The sequence below is a fragment of the Acartia tonsa genome, chromosome 3, assembly GCF_053477335.1.
Source record: "Acartia tonsa isolate MP-2025a chromosome 3, ASM5347733v1, whole genome shotgun sequence".
Taxonomy (NCBI): domain Eukaryota; kingdom Metazoa; phylum Arthropoda; class Copepoda; order Calanoida; family Acartiidae; genus Acartia; species Acartia tonsa.
This window is the reverse complement of record NC_137262.1, coordinates 12,603,282-12,622,042: the sequence shown is the minus strand read 5'-3', so window position 1 is coordinate 12,622,042 and position 18,761 is coordinate 12,603,282. Positions and strand designations below refer to the sequence as shown.

General features: G+C 30.9%; 1 protein-coding gene across 1 annotated transcript in view; it reads right to left on the bottom strand.

Annotated features, from left to right (window-relative positions):
• Positions 1–18,761, bottom strand: part of LOC145313346 (latrophilin Cirl-like) — an 86,132-nt gene that overhangs the window by 49,434 nt on the left and 17,937 nt on the right. The window contains exons 2-3 of the mRNA XM_080152706.1: positions 8,856–8,979; positions 2,495–2,560 (exon numbers count right to left, since the gene is read on the bottom strand). Of these exons, the coding sequence (XP_080008832.1) occupies positions 2,495–2,560; positions 8,856–8,979 (190 nt within the window). The remainder of the gene's footprint in view (positions 1–2,494; positions 2,561–8,855; positions 8,980–18,761) is intronic.

Here is an 18,761-nt window from a genome sequence, read left to right as displayed (position 1 = left end):
TATCAGGTTATATTCCATTAATTTATAACCACCTAAATTTTTTGACACTTACAACTTTTAACAGCTCCCTTTAACCAAAATCAAGGATAGTTTATTTAAGTATGTCACCAAAACTTCATTACATAAGTAATACATTTTTACAAACTTTAAAAAGAGGATTGGGAAATATCTCCCTCCCCAACATTAACTTTAATCACTATTGTAAACAATATTAAAAGTTATAAATATATATCAATCAAGATCTTTAGAGGTATTAACTGTGGTTTAATTACATATGTATGAGAGCTCCTTCTTGTGTCAATCACTTTTATTTACTGATTAAAATTTGTACAGTACAGTTGTACAGAATATTGCAAGATTTTTTTTAGTTAAGTCTGGAAATTAATGATAAATTTATCTAAAAATAGATAGCATAGAATTATCTTAATCAGTGGCTTAATTTTATACACCAGCCTTAAACACCTCCCCCCCCCCCCCCACTCTTTATTTTAAGGGGTGTAAATTTATTTCCTTTACACCCCCTTGGAATTTATAGAGGGGTGTATCTGAGGGTGTAGGCTCTTGTCAAGAGGGTGGACATGGGTGGACACCTAGGGAGGTGTATCCATCCCCCTTAATTTTACAAGGGTGGTGTAAACAACCCCTACACCAACCTTTTGCACGCCTTTGATCTTAACTATACTTTTAGTGTACATAAAGTTGTAAATTCAGTAACTATTCTACAAAAATTACCTTCCTAAATTGATATATGATTTTCAGGGTAATCTCCGGTGGACTAAACATTAAAATTTTATGGAAGAAAAGATATCTTTGGAACATGCATGACTTGAAATTATCCCCCCTTTGTACTCAATACGCATTTTTTATTCTAAGTGCGTCAATTTTGCGTTTAAAAATACCCTTAGTTTAAGCATTAATTTCTCCAAAAAATGATGAAAAAAGATAAATTTTTTTTTGATAAAATGATAAAAGTATATGTAAAATGAAATAACCAGCAAAAAAAATTACAAAATTACGTTAAATAGAACAAAAATTAGAGCGTTTTGTATGCCTTATAAAATGCGTATTTCTCATGAAAATTGTAACGATTTAATGTGTTGAGTAAAATATTTACAAACTTCCCGCTTTTATAAGAAGCTAGAGCCTTTGTGCTTAAGATTTCAATAACCGAAAATAACTATAAGGGTTTCCCGTTTTTTAAAAGCTTCACATTGGTCTCAGAAATTTTAGGATATTTTTCTACTATATTTAAGTATTGGGATAGTTTCAAGCTTTTTTACACCTCACCGATCCTTCAAATACAGACCACTCTAGATGGTAGAGGAGCAGCAAGCTGACAACACTAAAAATGCAGTAATAGACAGATCCGTTTGGCTTATAAAGAAGCTTTGCTGCTTCTAAAAAAAGCAAATATTAGTATAAATAGTTACTAAAATATGTATGAACAAACACAGGATTATAAACTACACAGAATCCAAGTTTTACACATAATAAACTGGCAAGCAAGAGGCTCTCAACAAAAGATATCAATTTCAGTATCTTGAATATGATAATGCAGTTGCATTTTTCTCGTCAGTAACCTTCTAATTTAAATCGAGCCTTGTAAAATACCCCTTTCATGTGATTTTGACATTAAAGTTGTAATTAGAACCTTAAAAAACAGGGAAGGAGGGGGGGGGGTGAAGGAGTGTATATCCACATCCCAAGGAAAATTATTGGGGGTGAATACTGAGCTGCACTCCCCGACACCCCTCTTAAAATCAAAATTTTGAAAAATATCAAGCGAACGAACCAAGTATTTTATACAGTACATGCACATTGATCAAGAAAATTTTATTTAAAACAAGAAGCCGAAAAAAATTACGCTTCCCCAGCAGAAATGAAAATCCTCTTAATTGAAAACCTAACCTAATCTAAATCACATACATATAACTCTGACGTTATGACAAAGCAATTAGAAAACATTAAGACCTAATTACTATTTAGTATAATTAATTCGTAGAAGAAAAAGATTTATTTTTATTTTTATTTGTACAGTCTTAGATAATTAATGAAAAAAAGATAAAAACTCTTAATTTTATTATATTACATTGCCAATTTTACTATTAAAATTCATTAAAAATTAATAATGTGCTAAGATGAAGAATAGGCCTTTTGTTTACGCGGATTTTGCGCCCACCCAAAATTGCGTCAAAAGTGAAATATAGACAAAAAGCGCATCTCTAATAACAATAGAGGTATAAGAAATAGAAGAAGACTGACTTGAAGTCTATTATCCTTAGCATGAGCTATGATTTTTAAAGCAGATTTGCAATAGATCATAAAATAATGATATTTATCTGCAATGTGCTATATAAAAGAATAAAGAAGACTAAGTTTAATAGTATTAAAGCAGAAGTGAAAAATACGGTGGCTAGTCCAAAATGTACCAAGATACCAAGATAACCCCCCCCCCCCCCCAGGTGCACGGAGTGCTATCTATCTATTCTATTACCTGTCTTTCAGAATTCTGATAGTTCTTGGTTCCATACAGTTTACTGACCAATTTGTCCGCCCTTCCCTAAAATAATTCATTAGGTAAGAAGATGGATAGATAATTAATTCTAATTAGTATAAAGGAATCAGAGATAAAGAAATATGTAAGCGAAACAAAAAAGCCTCCCAGATATCATGAAATTAAAACACTTTTTCAAATAAAAATTTTAGTAAACTGACAATAAAGATAAAAAAGCTTGCCCAACAAGGTTGACAACGTTCATAAGAATAGAACAAACAAACATTAACAATTTTACAGAGCAATTTTGATATACAGAATATGTAAAAGAAATCTTGTTGTGAATTTTCTTAATAAAAAAGATTGCTTATATGCTGATAATATTCTGCATTATCGTCTATGGGATTACCAAAATCAGAAAATTATAAAAATGTTCTGATTTTTACTAATTTTTATTGTGTAGCTATGTTTTTAAGATAATTTCTTTTCATGACATATTTGTAAATTAATCATTAAAAATTTAAATTCAGTAGAACGATTCTAACACGTTTCAATTAACGTTACTAACTCATGGTATGCTGACTGTTAATGCTTATTTTCTATACTTATTACTTATCCATTTTTCCCGTGTGGCGGAACTCATAAAGATGACGACAGATTTTGATTGATTAAGCAAATTATGCTTCGATCCTTCTTAAGGAATAATTGAAAATAATACCTTTACACCTATGCATTGTTTCAAAATTAATAATTAATTTTTAAAAACAAATAATTAATTTCAGGCATAGTGTCAAGAAAAATGTGGATAAACAAAATGTAAGTATTGAAGAAAGGTTAATCTAATTTGATTCTGTCAAAAGAATTTGTATGTAAATTCCTTTACTAGATCTTTGTATGTCCTGTTTTAGTAGCTGTCTATAGTGCCCTTGCAAAATAGGGATAGATGTCACTGCTTTTGGCCTACCTATTCTATTGACGTTAGGAAATTTCTTCTTTCCTTTCTCTTCCCCTCTACTATGACATAAATAGAAAAGGTAGGCCAAAAGCTGTGACATCTATCCCCATTTTTCTAGGGCACTAAACACAGCTACCCTGTTTTACTTTTTAACAAAACAAAAAAGATTAAAATTTTATTCAAAGATTAAGGCAAAAACTTTCTTATGATTATTAAAGCAAGATTGAGAGTAAGAGTAGCTACGCTACCAAAAATTATGTTTCTTCCTGATTGTTAAGATTTATTCTTTAGAGTTGGATTCTTAAAAGAAACGTAATCGGCTAAAGAGTAGCGGCATCAGCATGATGATTCCTTCTTATAATTTCAAAAAGGATTCGATAAAATTATACAATAGTTATTAACGCTAAGTAATTGATAAATGTTTTCAGTATTTCTGAAGTAATACTACTTTGTAGTCGATTATCCGTTTTTTTTAGAACCCGACCTTAGGTGTTGATATCACTAAAAGTATCAAATTTTAAATTTGTCACTCTGTTGTGCGTATAGTAGCCAAATATCATTTCCTTGTAACAGAGAACAAGTTTTTTTTCATCCATTGTCTTTTATTTGATAAATTATGAACTTGTACATTAAATATTGTAAGATGAGAAAAAAAGAGGAACAAGGAAATATTTCACTTTTTAAAATCATGTTAATATCCACAAACCAAAGAAAGATTAGAGAATTGATAAAAAAAAAAACATCAAATGATTTAAAGATGTAAAAAGATTTTTTTTCTTTAAGGCTAAATAATAATTTTCAAACAAATATTTTGTTCTCAGTATATTTGTGTAGTATAATTAAGGTCTATTATCTAAATTTACTTCAGGATTTCCAAGCCAACTTTTAAATTTAGGCGCTGAGTAAATGTCTGTCGGTGTTTTAGTTAATTTTAATTTTATACAACATTTCCTAATATTTATAAGATTTAAATTTTAGAAAAATATCAAAAACACAAAAGATTCGAATAAAAAACATAATGAAAAAATACTATCTACAATAAGGTATCCTTTTCTTTTTAAAAAAAGCCTATATCCTATTTATCACTTTTGTAGAGTTTTCTTTTTTTCATTTTTTTGCAACATATTTCTTTAAATCTCATAAAAATGTTAAAATTTAAAGGTGTAATTTTCTATCCTAATCTTGCTTTCATCTCTGCAATGTTTTTGGTAGAATCCCCCATGTTGCTAGTGGACATCCCCAACAAAACTTATTTCTAACTATGTCTACTTTAATACCAATTGAGGATTTAGAACTGTAAATTACAATCCAACGGGGTTTTCCTATGAATGCTTAACCTAACCTAAAAGAAGCATCAATATTGTATGTCTTTAATATGAAAATAGTGAGGTTAGGGGGGTATATTGATGCTCTATTGGCAATTTAAGGGATATTTAAACCCTGCAATGTTTTCCAGTTTAAAATAACTTTATATAATTTGAAATTTAGAAAGTGTGTAAGCTGAGATATTCTAATTAAAGTCTTGATAAACATGACTTTCACTTTAAAAACAAATTCACCCAACTTTAAATTCAAAGTCAAAACATCCAGGTAAAAAAAAGTGTATGAGAAGTGTAGGGAAAATGTTGTTATTGTTGTTTAATTTAAACTTTGCCTCATGTTTATGTTTACAGGTTTATGAATATATTTTACATCACTCTCTAAAATGAACTAATTTAGATACATTTGACACATAAAACTTCCTGGCTTCAAGAAAGAAGAAAAGAAAAATATTTTGGGACATTTTTTACTATTGCCTTTTTAGTCGGGGACATTGAGTCCCTCCTGAAGCTCAAACGTTCCAGCCGTTTCCAGATCTTAGAGGACACACATACATAGATATGTTTAATTGAAGAAAAATCATTTTGAGTTTGCAAATGGCTTTTAATGTTTTTTTTATGAACCAAATTTTTTTTTTATTAATTATAGCTTAGATAGATTTTCCATTTGAACAGATATTAAGATATGCTAAATTTTATAATCAATTGATAATATTATGTTAATTTGAATTTCATTTGTATCACGTGTCACTAAAACTTAAAATTAAGTACCTTAACTCTTGCATATAAAAATGCTAACAATATTTTTTCCCCCTCTTTATTTAAACCTTTGTCTTTGTTGCTAAAATTATTCTTTTTATATCTTTCTATCTTTCTATATGCAATTCAACCTCTGAGAATAGATTAAAATCAAGGAATGTAAACATAAACAAGCAGAATTAGTTGGGATTGGAATAAAACAGCGTAAGAAAAAACTATTTTGCCTGCAACTCGAAAAAGTTATGAGGAATTGCTTGGCTCACCTCATTGAGATGTTGCACAGTTAAGACTTCCAGACAAAGGTCATGTAATCAAAAAGTTGGTTACTTACAAATAATTATATGTTGGGTTATAAGAGTCTTGGGACTTACTACAAAGGAATTACTTCAAGTTGTTATAAACCGTCCCCGAAGTATTAATCAGGCATATCATGATATAATTCATGTAAGAATACACAAATTGCTGGCCAAATAGTATTTTATTCAAGTCCCTCTTCCTGAGAATTAAGTAGGGAGAAAATAAACATTGCCCAATTAATTCAAAACTCAACAAGAGGTCCTTCATATGAAACCATTTTAATTAAAACTACTAGCCAATTTAAATGATATTTGAGTCTTATGAAATCCTAACAATATTCGTTGCGCCACGCAGTAACCTCGATGCTCATAGAAAATAAATGTTTTTTTTTTTTAATTTCAACTTTTATTTTTATTCTCTTCATTTCTTCTTAATCTTTTATATTTTATCAAATTGTCTTTTTCTTTTTATTTTTTCCATAAATACATATGTTGTTAATAACTATAGTGAGCAAGTTTTTGATCTAGTACAGTTCACGGTATAGTTTTGCTAAAATCGATACTTTCTTTGAAAAAATTGAAAACTTTAAAGCTTCAAATCGCACAAAGCATGTTTGCAAATCGTCATTACCGAATTTGATTTTCCTACAAATAATCAGGAATAGCCAAGAATCAATAATGTAAAATCATAATTTTTATCTTAGCACACGAAAATGCGCGAGAAGGAAATATTTTACGCGTAATTTCACTGGCCAGGCGCTATACAATGATGTCCGAACATAACAACTACGTTCACGTCGTTCAGCCGTTTGGCTCAGCAGCTGGTTCTTGGTTTTAAGGAATTGCTATATTTTAGCAGCAGTTTACCGCGAACTGTACTAGGTCCCAAGTTTTTGTCTCTCCATCTCAAACTTTTAATGAATCTTTCTCAACATGTCTTTCATATGATTCTATAATTCTAGTTTTCTTTTTTTTTGCAAAAAGAGCTTTTCCGTTTTCTTAATAAAGTTCAGCCATTTTTATTGTTCATATTACATAACCCAAGGAAGGGATATTAAAATGAGGGAAAATATTTTATCAAAATGTCAAAATTATTGATATTATGATTTGTAAATTAAAGAAAAGCCTTGCTCCCTAAAGATCTTCATATTTAATCCAATAAAATTTAGGCTACACTTTTTAATTGGTATCAAAAATTTTACTCTTTTATTGCTTTTTTACAATTTTGTTAAAAAGATGCCGTTGAAGGCATATTTTTTGTGAGTTTCGTCAATCGAAAATTAATTTTAGAAATGCTATTTTCTAATTGAATTAAAAATAATTTATGACTACGTGCTGTCTACGTTCTATTAGAATAAGGAAAAGCTAAATGGAAAATATCATCGTTATTTAATATTTATCCTTAAAAATGCAGCGAACCTTCAACGGCATCTTCTTTAATTCAGGCGCGTTGACAGAATAACAAAAATTCTTGGGTTTAATTGGTTTATGTTTATGGCCCTATAATTTTAAAACAAGTATGATTGCTTTCAAAGTAAGTGAACGAAGAAACAAAATCATAAACTAATTTGCTGTTTTTGATTACAAAATTAATAAGTTGAATCACATGAAAGTTATGTATCAAAGTAAAGAGGCATGGCTACCTATAAGAAGATAGGTCTATATTTTAAAATTCAGGTTTAGGTTGATTCAATCATCAAATAATATTATATTTTAGTATACTTGCAATTTGATTTTACTTTTTATATTATTTTTCTCATGAAGTTCGCAAATCTCAAAGATTTGTTGAAATGCAGCACAAAGGAGCTTTTTTTGATTGAAATCTTAAAAATGTTGAGTTTATTTTTATTACACTTGATATGTATGTTTGAAATGAGATGTTCCACAGATATAAAAGTCACAGGCCCCTTGTGATATTAACAGTGGAGATTTTTTGCAGCACAGCTACTCTTCAATTAGATGGGGTTCGTACGTACGTAGATTTTGTGTATGTGATTTTTCAGTTTTAAATATGAAGATTCATTAAATGATGAGGCATACTCTAGGAAGCGCAGCAATTATATAATGTTTAGTAAGTTATAAGCTTAACTTTGAGAGTATGATTTTGAGATGAAATAATCAGATCAATATGTCAAAATATTTTAAGCTTAGCTCCCTAAATGCTTTCTTTGATATTAAATGCATGTTATCATCCTTGTTTTATATTTTGTGTGAGTCTCCAATTACGGAAGATATAAGTTGTGTGCGCGCATGTATTTTAAGATATAAACATATACACAACTAGCAACTTTGGCAAAGGTTACCGGCGGTATCATATAGGCAGGGAGTGGACATTGGACTGTAAATTACAATGGTACTCTCTTTGGCCTAAAAACTTTGGTTACTTATATTGAATTGTGATCAGTTAGTTCAAAATTTTTAACCAATAATCAGAAGGGTTAAATTTTATTATTATCATTGGGTATGTACAATAATTTTTCGTTCACTGTCTTATCCCTTTTTGTCTCTGGGTATCATATAATTAATTAAACAGAATATTTGGAGTTTGATTTATAATGGGATAATACAATTAACGATAAATTAATATACATTTCCAATTATGATAAACTCAACCATTCCTTCTGTATATTAAAATTACTGAAAGAAAAATAAGACTCTGCTAGTTTAAAGCAACCAATCAAGATTTATGAAATTACCCAAAGTTTCACAACAAAAAAAAATATAAATCAAGGATCATAATATTCAGTAGTTTCTCAGGATTTTTGAAAGATTAAATTGCTAATTAATATAAAGCAGTTTTTAGGTCACCTGGGTTATACTTCATTTCAAATAAGCTTAAGTCTCCAAATAATAATTTAAAGTTGTTCTTAGCTTTAAGATATGCCTAGGCTTTTATAAAAATTCAGGCAAGAGAGACAACGGACCAAAAGATAAGTACTGATCAACCGACAAACAAAACACCTTACAAAGCATTATTAATCTGATTTAATCTCTTTTTTTGAGCTTCATAATTATTTTTTTTAACAACTTACTTGTTACATATGGAGATGGAGAACCTGCCATAGTTGGCCCTGACCAGGTTGATGGTGGTGCCAGGTGGACACTGGATACGCAGGATCTCTCCTTCACATCCATACTCCGTCAATCTTTCTTTACCTAAAATTTAATTTATCATTAGTAAACAAGGATGACAAATCCATAAAAGCAAAGCCCAGAAGAGTGTCAGGACTAGATAAGAAGAATCAAAATTGTAAGAAAATATGTTGCAAACTACTTAGATACAAGATACTGTTTAAGGGCATAGTAACATTTTCAAAACTTTGCTATAAAATGCTTTCCTTATAATTCTAGGAATTATTACTCCAAAAAACAGATGGATAACATAAAAAATTGTTGTTAAAAATTAACATTTTGGGAACGATTTTAGAGTTGCTACGTTTTCAAAATAAACATAAAAATTACAGGAAACACGTAGCCAAGTTTGAAATCTATAGAACAATTCTTAGTGTCTAAATCAACGATATAAGCTATCAGTTACAAACAAACGGACCGACCCTAATTATAGAAGCTGGAACTAAATTTATTGATTTCTTAGTGTGCAGTGGTTGATGTGTAAAATAAAATTTCCATTAGTTTAAATCTTTGAGTTTTGTTTATTTTCTCTTCAATTTCAAAGATAAAAGTTATATGAAATCTGAAGGTAAAAAATATGCCTATTAATTCAAAGAGCTTTGCTTCTATTTTACGTAATCGTCCATGTTTTATGTAAATACTAGCAGCTGCGCCCCTAGCATCTATGCGTTCTATATTCAAAGGAACGGCACAAAAATAGCCTAAAACCATACCCAGACTTTTTATGAAAATGTAATAGCCTAAACATTCCTGGGACCTATCAGAAACTTTTATTTAACGGAGAACAAAATCGTTTCAGCTGTTAGCGAGATCCTTCGGTACAGATAAAAAAAGCTTACTACTTTATATAATACTAGTGGCTTCGCCCCCTAGAAGCCTCTAGGGGCACTTAAGGTAGATATTTTAAATTTGTGTTCAAAAGAATAAAAAAATATTTTTTAAAGGGAGGGGGGTGAAGACACCCTCATCAAAAATAGTTTAAAACCTTCCCAGGACCTATAAGAAGCTTCACTGTAAAGGAGAACAATATCGGTTCAGCGGTTAGCGAGATCCTTTGGAACAGACAAAAAAGGCTTGCTACTTTATATAATATGATGATAAACATATGATTTTCAGTGGCATCAATAAAATAGTTCTCTTATGTGTAAGTTGCGGAAATAATTTTTCCTTGTATGTTAAATACCTTAAGCACTGAATGATTTCCCCCCAACTATCTTTGTGTTATTAAATATCCATGTAAATCTACCTAGGGAGAGGGATAGGGCAACTAGAAAAATCTTCAAAAAATCTATATCTAGACAATATTATTGGGTTTTGCATCTTGTGATATGAACGTGTGTTGTTATTACTACCAATTAAAGCAAACAATAATAAAAAATGATGTAAAAGTTAGTGAAAAGATATTTATTCCTGGTGATATGCCCCTGTCCCTGCTACCATTTCCCCCGCCCCTGTTGAAGTCTAAACTTTATTATTAACACCAGAATCCTCAAATTAAAAGTTATAAGATAATAAGAAGAAAAGAACAAAGATTTATTTGCTCTGGGGGTAAAAGGTAGCAAGGATAATAATAGTTATAAGAAGCGTAGCAAATAAAACGCGCATGAATAGAAGAATTTATCTGTAAATTGGGAAAGTAATGCTTTGTGTGATACAAAATATTTAGTTTCTGCTGCTACGTCAGGCTAGTGAAAAGTATTTCATCGAACTGTTAGCAGAATAAATTCCTTGACATGAATGCAGATCTGTTTGGACAAAGGTTATTCAAGATGGATTTTTATTAATCTCTGACTTATGTACATCAATAAAAGAATAAAAGAAATGCTATCATGGGTATGGATAATCTAGCCCTGACTGATACTTTACATCTGTTACTATTTACTTCGTTCCTAAAAAGTACAATATTTTTCGAGGTCTATAGCTACAAAATATTATAGGATTTAGAAAATTAGCTAATTCAATACAACACACATAACAGGATATTTATCTTATATTATAGAGTATGCTATGCCCCTCAAAAAGTATACAGAAAAGTGACAAACAGAAACGTACAAGGAAGTTAAAACTGTATAGGGGCTAAATGTTTCAAAGAGTTAAAAAGAAAGAAAAACAGAAAGTTTGTTGTGAATATTTTCCACTTGTCTTCCTCAAATCAAAAGAAAACTTGTGTTTAAACTTCAGAGCACTATTTCACAGGTATAAGGAACTGAAAATGTCAAAACAGTTGGACAAAACAAAAAAAAGCAGCTAAAAAAGGGAAATGTCATACAAAAAAACTACTTTCAAACTTTCCTCATTGGGTATATGAAATGATACTTATAATATTTTCAACTAGAGGATAGATTGCTACCAAAAAAAGTGTTTTTATTTAAGCACAGAATCCTCCAAATTTCTGCTAATAGACCCTTAAAAACAAACATTTTCAATATTTACGTACTAGCTAAAACCACCACAGGACCAGTAGGTATATTCCCTGAAGAGTAGAATCCAATCCGTTTAGTGGTTACCGAGATCTTGAGGGACAGGCGGACAGACATCATTCTAATTTGTATTATAGATGTAATGATTCACCAAGAAGATGTAAGGATAAAAAGAATCGGAAGTAAATATTTAATTGTCACAGGAATCTTCACACACTCAGACACCGCAAATATATTTGTTTTTACTCATCCTTATGCCCTGACCCACCCAATGCACATGAGAACTAATATGAGACAGTACATAGTACATAACTCAACTTATATGTACTTAAACAAGAACAAATATGTCCAGTAGCTAACAATATTTTGGGCGGTGAAAAGTGGATTATAGAAATGTCGTAGTCAATTAGATGTTTTCCTTCTCAATTTGTACTATAATATTTATCCTTAAAAGTTTTACATTTTGTTCCCTTTCCCCCACCCACCTATGGTACCCCTAGAGGCCTCCAGGGGGCGTATCCGCTATTTTTTTTTATCAGATAAAAAAGATAAGAAAATCATATAGCAAAAGAATAGTTTGAATTATTACAAAGAATTGAGGCTTAACATTTTCTGAAGTGAAGGTCTCAGTTTTGTGTGAATAAACTTTCCTTAGCTATAGAGTAGCTTCGCTACTACTAAATACACACATTTAAAGTTGTATGAACAATAGTTGAATGCACTTTATAGCATAATAATCAGGACATTTCTACTATCATCATTCACAGAAAAAAAGATTGAATAGGCTATAAATTATAAAAAGGTTAAGACCAACAAATAAATCATAAAGAATGGTTGTTTCTTTAACCTCTTTACTCAAAAGTTATTTATTATTTAACTTCTTAATGATAAAGATAATATTCCATTTTAGTTCGTAAAAATACTTTCTAAAGAGCTAAAGATTACTAATTTTAGCATTACTGTTAACTTACAAAAAGCAAAAAGCAGGTTGTACTGTACATATAGTAACTATAAAAAAATGAATATTATATTACTTGGATCTTACATCAGATTTTCATGTTCTCTAATAAAGTGAAACTTGCTGCGGGTTAAAATGACGATTTCCCCCGTCCTGCCACTTTACACTGTCCCCTAACTTCCTACTTTATGAACGAACTGACCAATAAAGAAGTTCCATGTTTGCAAGCTAAATTGACGACAATTTTTCCCTGTCTTAATGTCCATTATATTCTACAGCCATTGAAAAAAATTAAATATTAGCTAGATATTTATAACATTTGACAGGGTGTCCGAAATTAGGGATTTGAAAAAAATCAAAATTGAAACTTGGTCCCCAGGGAGTAAGGGAGGGGACAATGGATCGAATATTCAATTTTTAGGAGTCTCAGACTTTGGGGACTGGCTTAAAGGGAATGTGCAAGAATTTAGCAGTTTCTGACTGAGTTTGGGGACTTGCGCATAGAATGCCGCTACTCGTTATGCATTTTTTGAATATTGCAGACGGGGAGAAGGGATAAGGGAAGTGGGGGGAAGGGAAATAAACACTCGTTGTGTTAGTTTGGAATGTAGCAGACGGGGAGAAGGGATAAGGGAAGTGGGGGGAAGGGAAATAAACACTCGTTGTGTTAGTTTGGAATGTAGCAGACGGGGAGAAGGGAGAAGGGAGGTGGGGGCAAGGGGCAAGGGAAATAAACAGAATAAAAAGGGGCAGTCATTTTCTTGCTAGCAGCTGGCCGGGTCCAATAATCTTTTAATATAAAAATCACACCAAAAAACCTCAAAATATTTCATCAAAAACAAGTTGTGATTTCACTTTACATGACGCTATGGAAATCTATTATTCAATTAACAATCCCTTTATAATTTCCTACAAATTTATTGGATTAAACTGGATTTCATGCCCTTTCTTTGATAACTCTTATATTGAATTAATTGCCCATTGTCCCCTCCCTTACTCCCTGCTTGGTCCCACAGAATACTGTTGATCAATTGATCAACTGGTTACAAGATCATACTGGATATGCTAGCTAACTAAGTATAGATAAGAGTACTATCAAACTCATATGTCAATAAAATGCATGAAATTATTATATGAAAAATGCTGGAAAAAATGGAACATTGTTGCAGAACACCCTGCAAATATTTAAATCTTCTTACCTAACCATTAATACCTAACATGTGGACTAAATTGAAATATACATATTTAGAGATAGACCAGATTATATCACCTTTCAATCCAAACCACATTCAAGAAAAAAAACTTTTAAAATGTTTCCCCTGCGCGGTGTAACCATTATCCTACAACATTGGGCAATTTTGTTTAATCTGTAGTTGACGTCATTTTCACAGAAACACTGAGGTGGATTTAAACAATAATATCAAAATCCATAATAAGTGAAGAATATAATTTAAACAAATATAAATGCACTAACAAAGTGAGTTATTGACTTTGTATATATTCACTTACAACAGTAGAGGAAAAGGGGTTAAATAACTGTTTTTCCAAAGAATAACCTAGTGCTAACTCTCAAATGGGTCTTTGAAAATCAACCGATTCTGTCGGGAATATTAACACCGTCAAGTAACAGAAAACAATTTGCTGGCAGACGAAAAAGGTCATTGGAAAAGGAGGGGAGGAATTTATCTGTATATACATCTATACTATAGATCTGTTATTTCACACATAGTCGTTAGAGAAAGACGAACTGACAGACAGATGAAATTAGTTACAGAGCAGTTTTGCTACTAAAAAAGAATTAGAGTCTATCTAGGGGTAAGATCAGATTAAGCTGAATTCGGTATCTCTACCTCTCTCTGTAGAAAACAGTTGGGATCGCGAAATCAAGTCTTATTAAATAAATATTCATGAATATATCTTTTTCATTTTGCCATTGAATAAATATATTCTTTATCCCCTCTTAATACACAGAAGCTGTAATCAACACTTTAATTTGGTACAAGAAATTTTCCAAAAATTTAGATTTTTATATCAGATAAATCTAAATGAAGAGAAATAAAGAAATCTTTTGCTTAAAGTTGCTTCCTTTTCAAGTTAAATTAGTTTAAACTAAAAAGGTTTTCGTTAATATCCTGTTTCTACGTAGTAAAACTTTATTTATCGCTCCAAACTGTAATTTACTGATATAAAGAGAAATGAGATTAAAATATTTTCCTTGGAGAAAAAAGTCTTATCAATTTTCCTCTCATATACAAATCTAAATTTTGAACTTGCGTAGTTCTTAGTAGGACTATTTTTAATCTTTTTTTGACAAAAGGAAATTTTTTGCCCATCAGTTAAAATTCTTTCTTCAAAGATAATATATATATGCATTTGGACTAAAAGAAAAAATCGTATTATAGTTATTTATCGCATCGTTTTATAAACAGCTTTCCGCGGATATAAAATGTACAATTATAAGATTAAAACTATATTTAGCCTCGAGATGCCGGAGGCACGGGCTAAAAAAATTGCAATTGAGAAATAATATTTTCTTGTAAAAATTTTAAAACGTGAATTCTATGAATCATTCTAAATAGTTAAACAATTTCAATAATGATTTAACAAGAATGTAACAATAAAAAGAGAAGCGAATTAATTAACCAGATCATGGAAAGAATAGGAGAAAGGCTACAGTAAATATACGACGAAACCCGCTATACTTTGTTTTCTTTCCATGATCCAATTAACCTTATTACCACCTAATATGGAAATCTTTGTATTTTTTAGTGGCGTTTGCTCCTCTAGTGCCCAGGGGAGGAAGCTGTAAATCCACCAAAACCCATCCCAAGACTTTGTTGCAAAAACATAAAATAGCCTAAAACTATCTCGGGACCAATCTTAAGCTTTTCTCATATGAAGAACTTAATTCATCAGTGGTTTGCGAAATCTTAACGGACAAACAAAAGCCGTACTACTTTGAATGATAGAACAGTAAATCATTATACAGTCCATGACAAACAGACTTTGAATATAGACAAGCATTGCTGTAACCAAGAGGTGTTGTTTTTAAACAACAATCTATAATGAAAATTGAAAAGAAGCAACACAGCCTTTGAACAAACTTCAATAAAGAAAATTTATTGGAATAAATTTAGTAAAACAAAAGCCCTGATAACAAAAGAAGGTATTGATCTAGAATATTCTGTTTCTATCCTATTGACAACAGATTAGGATTGCTTAAGAAAGCAACTTATAATTATCATCCTTCCAGCTATAGTGTCGAAGCTTATCATCAAACAATTTTGTCCGTCAGTCTGAAAAGGTATCTAAGCCAGGCATCTGATTTATATCTTACATCTTTCACGTTTACACCTAGACGTAGCTGACAGACGGACAGACATACATTTGGAGTTATAAAGCAGTTATAAGTTGATAAAAGTATTTGCTTCTTGTTCTATACCCTATTTAGGAAAGATTTGGATCCCACTTCCCATCTATAGCTAATTTTCTGAGAGGGAGGGGGGTTGTTATACCCTCCCCTAAAAAGACTAAATAGAGACCCTTACGAGAAGTATATTATGATCAGTCGTGCGATTCGCGAAATCTTTCAGCCTTTTCTTGGAAAAACATTTATTGCAAAAAAATTTAAAGAGGAAAAGAAATTGATATGAAAGTTTGAATTTTATTTTATTGTGCTGTCACATTTATTGATCTTATTGGAATTTCATTCTCCCAATATTTCAGGAATTTAATGATAGGCCAATGGACAGAAAAAAAATCAATCCCCCAAAGTCTTTTTTTTTGCAAATTAATGCTTTTGTAGATTTGATGAGTTGGTGGGGGAAAACGGGATGTAAATTAATTAAATCTTCATTGTTCCCTTTCTCCCTGCAATATTCTCTCGTCTATAGGCACACCATGTGTAAGACTAAATTTTATTGCAATTGGTACCATGCAATAAAGAATGTTGGATATTTTTTTCCTGATAAAAAAAATATCCTAAAAATAGCAAACCTAATATAAGACCAATAGTGTCCGCCTCTGCCATTTTTTCACAAATATCTTATTTAAAGCATCTTATTTTGGATTATTTTGTTTATAAAACTAATGAAAAGGGTTTGAGCTTTATGCAATCCAATGAAACAAGGATGACAACATTTATAAAAGCGAAGCTATAAAACGAACATTAATTCTTGTAGAGTGTCAGAACAAAATGTAAATATAAGGACATACTTACATTTTTAGGACTTGATTATAGAGATGCTTCGCTTATAATATTGTACTGTGTTGTATTAGGAATCAGTACTCCACAAATAAAATCAATCGGATTATTATATCACATAAAAAATTGTTGTTAAAAAAGTTAAAAATCAACGATTATAGAGTTGCTAGGCTTTCCAAGTCGTAACTAACTACGACAGGAATCATCATGCAAAGTTTTAAATCGATAGGACAATTCTAACATGCCTAAATTGATGAAAAAAGCTATCCGTAACGGACGGACGGACCGATCCTAATTATAGAAAAGCTTCGCTTTAAAAACATTTATTTTAGGTCTTATGTTTTGACGGGCTTTTCTACCCAAAATAGAAATTGATATAAAATAATAAAGTTTAAATTTGAATTTGCTCAAACATATTGTTTTAATCTGCCTCTTGACCTCACTTAAACCATCCTCTACCCATCCACCCAGCCTCCAACCTTTCCTCCTTCCTGAATTAAAACAAAACAAGGCAAATCCCTGTTGAAACTATAGAAAATGTGTTGACTTGCAATAAACACTTGTAAAGTCGACTACTTGGCATTAAGTATATAGAAATGTCTATTTTTTTAGGGTTTTAGATTTTTTTTTCCTCCTTCTAATAGTTTTTATTTTTTAAATTTTAAATTTACATTGGGGAGAGGAGAGGGATGAAAGCATTTCAATGTGGGCATTTACCACCCCCCACCCCCAAAAAAATGGGTGGCCATTGACGACCTCATGTGCAGGGTGTAGGGGGAAGAGTATTTACCATTTTTTTGGGGTAGGGGATGGGGTATTACCCACAATACAAACCTCCCCCTGTTGAACTTCCGATAATTTGCTTAAAATACTATCCCAATGATAAATTTATTTGTTTTGTGGTGATATAATAACAACCTAAAAGTTTGTAAGGGTATGTATTATGAAAGCTTTGTTGTATTATCTGTTTATAGTTGTATAGTTAAGTAGAGAGTAATTATAGAAAATAATCTACATCTCATTAACACATTTAACATGTTCTTCTCAATCTTTTCAAAGCTTTGTTCAACTTTTATGCTGTTATTTTATAAACTTAGAAATATAGAGTTCTAAATTTGGTTTATTATAGGATCTCAGTCATAATCCTAATGTTTGTTGATTTGAATTGTGCCTACTCTAACTATAAGTGCACACATCTGCTTAGCAGAAGAAGGAACTAATTACAGCGGCATTAGTTATGACGCGATTTTGGACAAATATCGAACCCATAACTTACACGGCATAGAGCGGATACTTGTGACACCATAGTCGTGGGAGTATATATAATGTTTTTCACAGCTGGCTAATATTACGATACCCCGAATCCCCCCAGACCCCTTCCCTGACCAATACCATGGAGGAACGTATTGGCCAATATATAAGGACTATATTAGCAACCTTAATTGGCGACAAATATTTCCTCGTCACAATATCCGCGTATTTTATATCAATTCTATATATCTTACATAAAAAGACTTTTTAGTTTTTTTTTATAATAGTACATACAATAATTAAACTTTTTTTTTGTAGATACAGTGTACTTTTTGAATATTCCCTATTTCAAGATATAACAAAAATAGTTAAAATTAGAATATTTTTTGGTAAAATATTAATAATCCTTTTGAAAATTGAATAAAGGAGAAACCTGTTGTTAATATGTTGGATAATGTATTCATTTGCAAGCACATATGTTACCATTATATTAATAGATACAATATATGCATATTATCATATACATTGTCTAAAGGATGATCTAAAAAAAACTATTTTTGTTTGCTTTAAAACTTTCAAAAAAAGATTGAATTGAGACAATTTTTGAGGGACCTACAAAATGTTATTTAAAGGAGTAGGATAACTTATCTGCGGGTGGATATGTAACCCCTAACCAAAACAGGTTAAACCATATTGTCCCCTGATAAAAAAAACGGTAGAGAGATTTTAAGATTCAATCCGAAGGACGAACGGACATCATTAAACTTTATATAATATATTTACTACTAAAAAAAGTAACAATAAACTTTTTTCTAGATCACCCTGTAAAAAAGTACATACACAAATTATATTCATTATCCCACCTTAATGGTAAGGAATCATTATTTCAAAAAATGAGGGCCAGGCCTATTGGTTGCTAAAGAATAAGAAAAGAATATTGGTTTTTTAACATTTCAGCAAATAATTTATATAA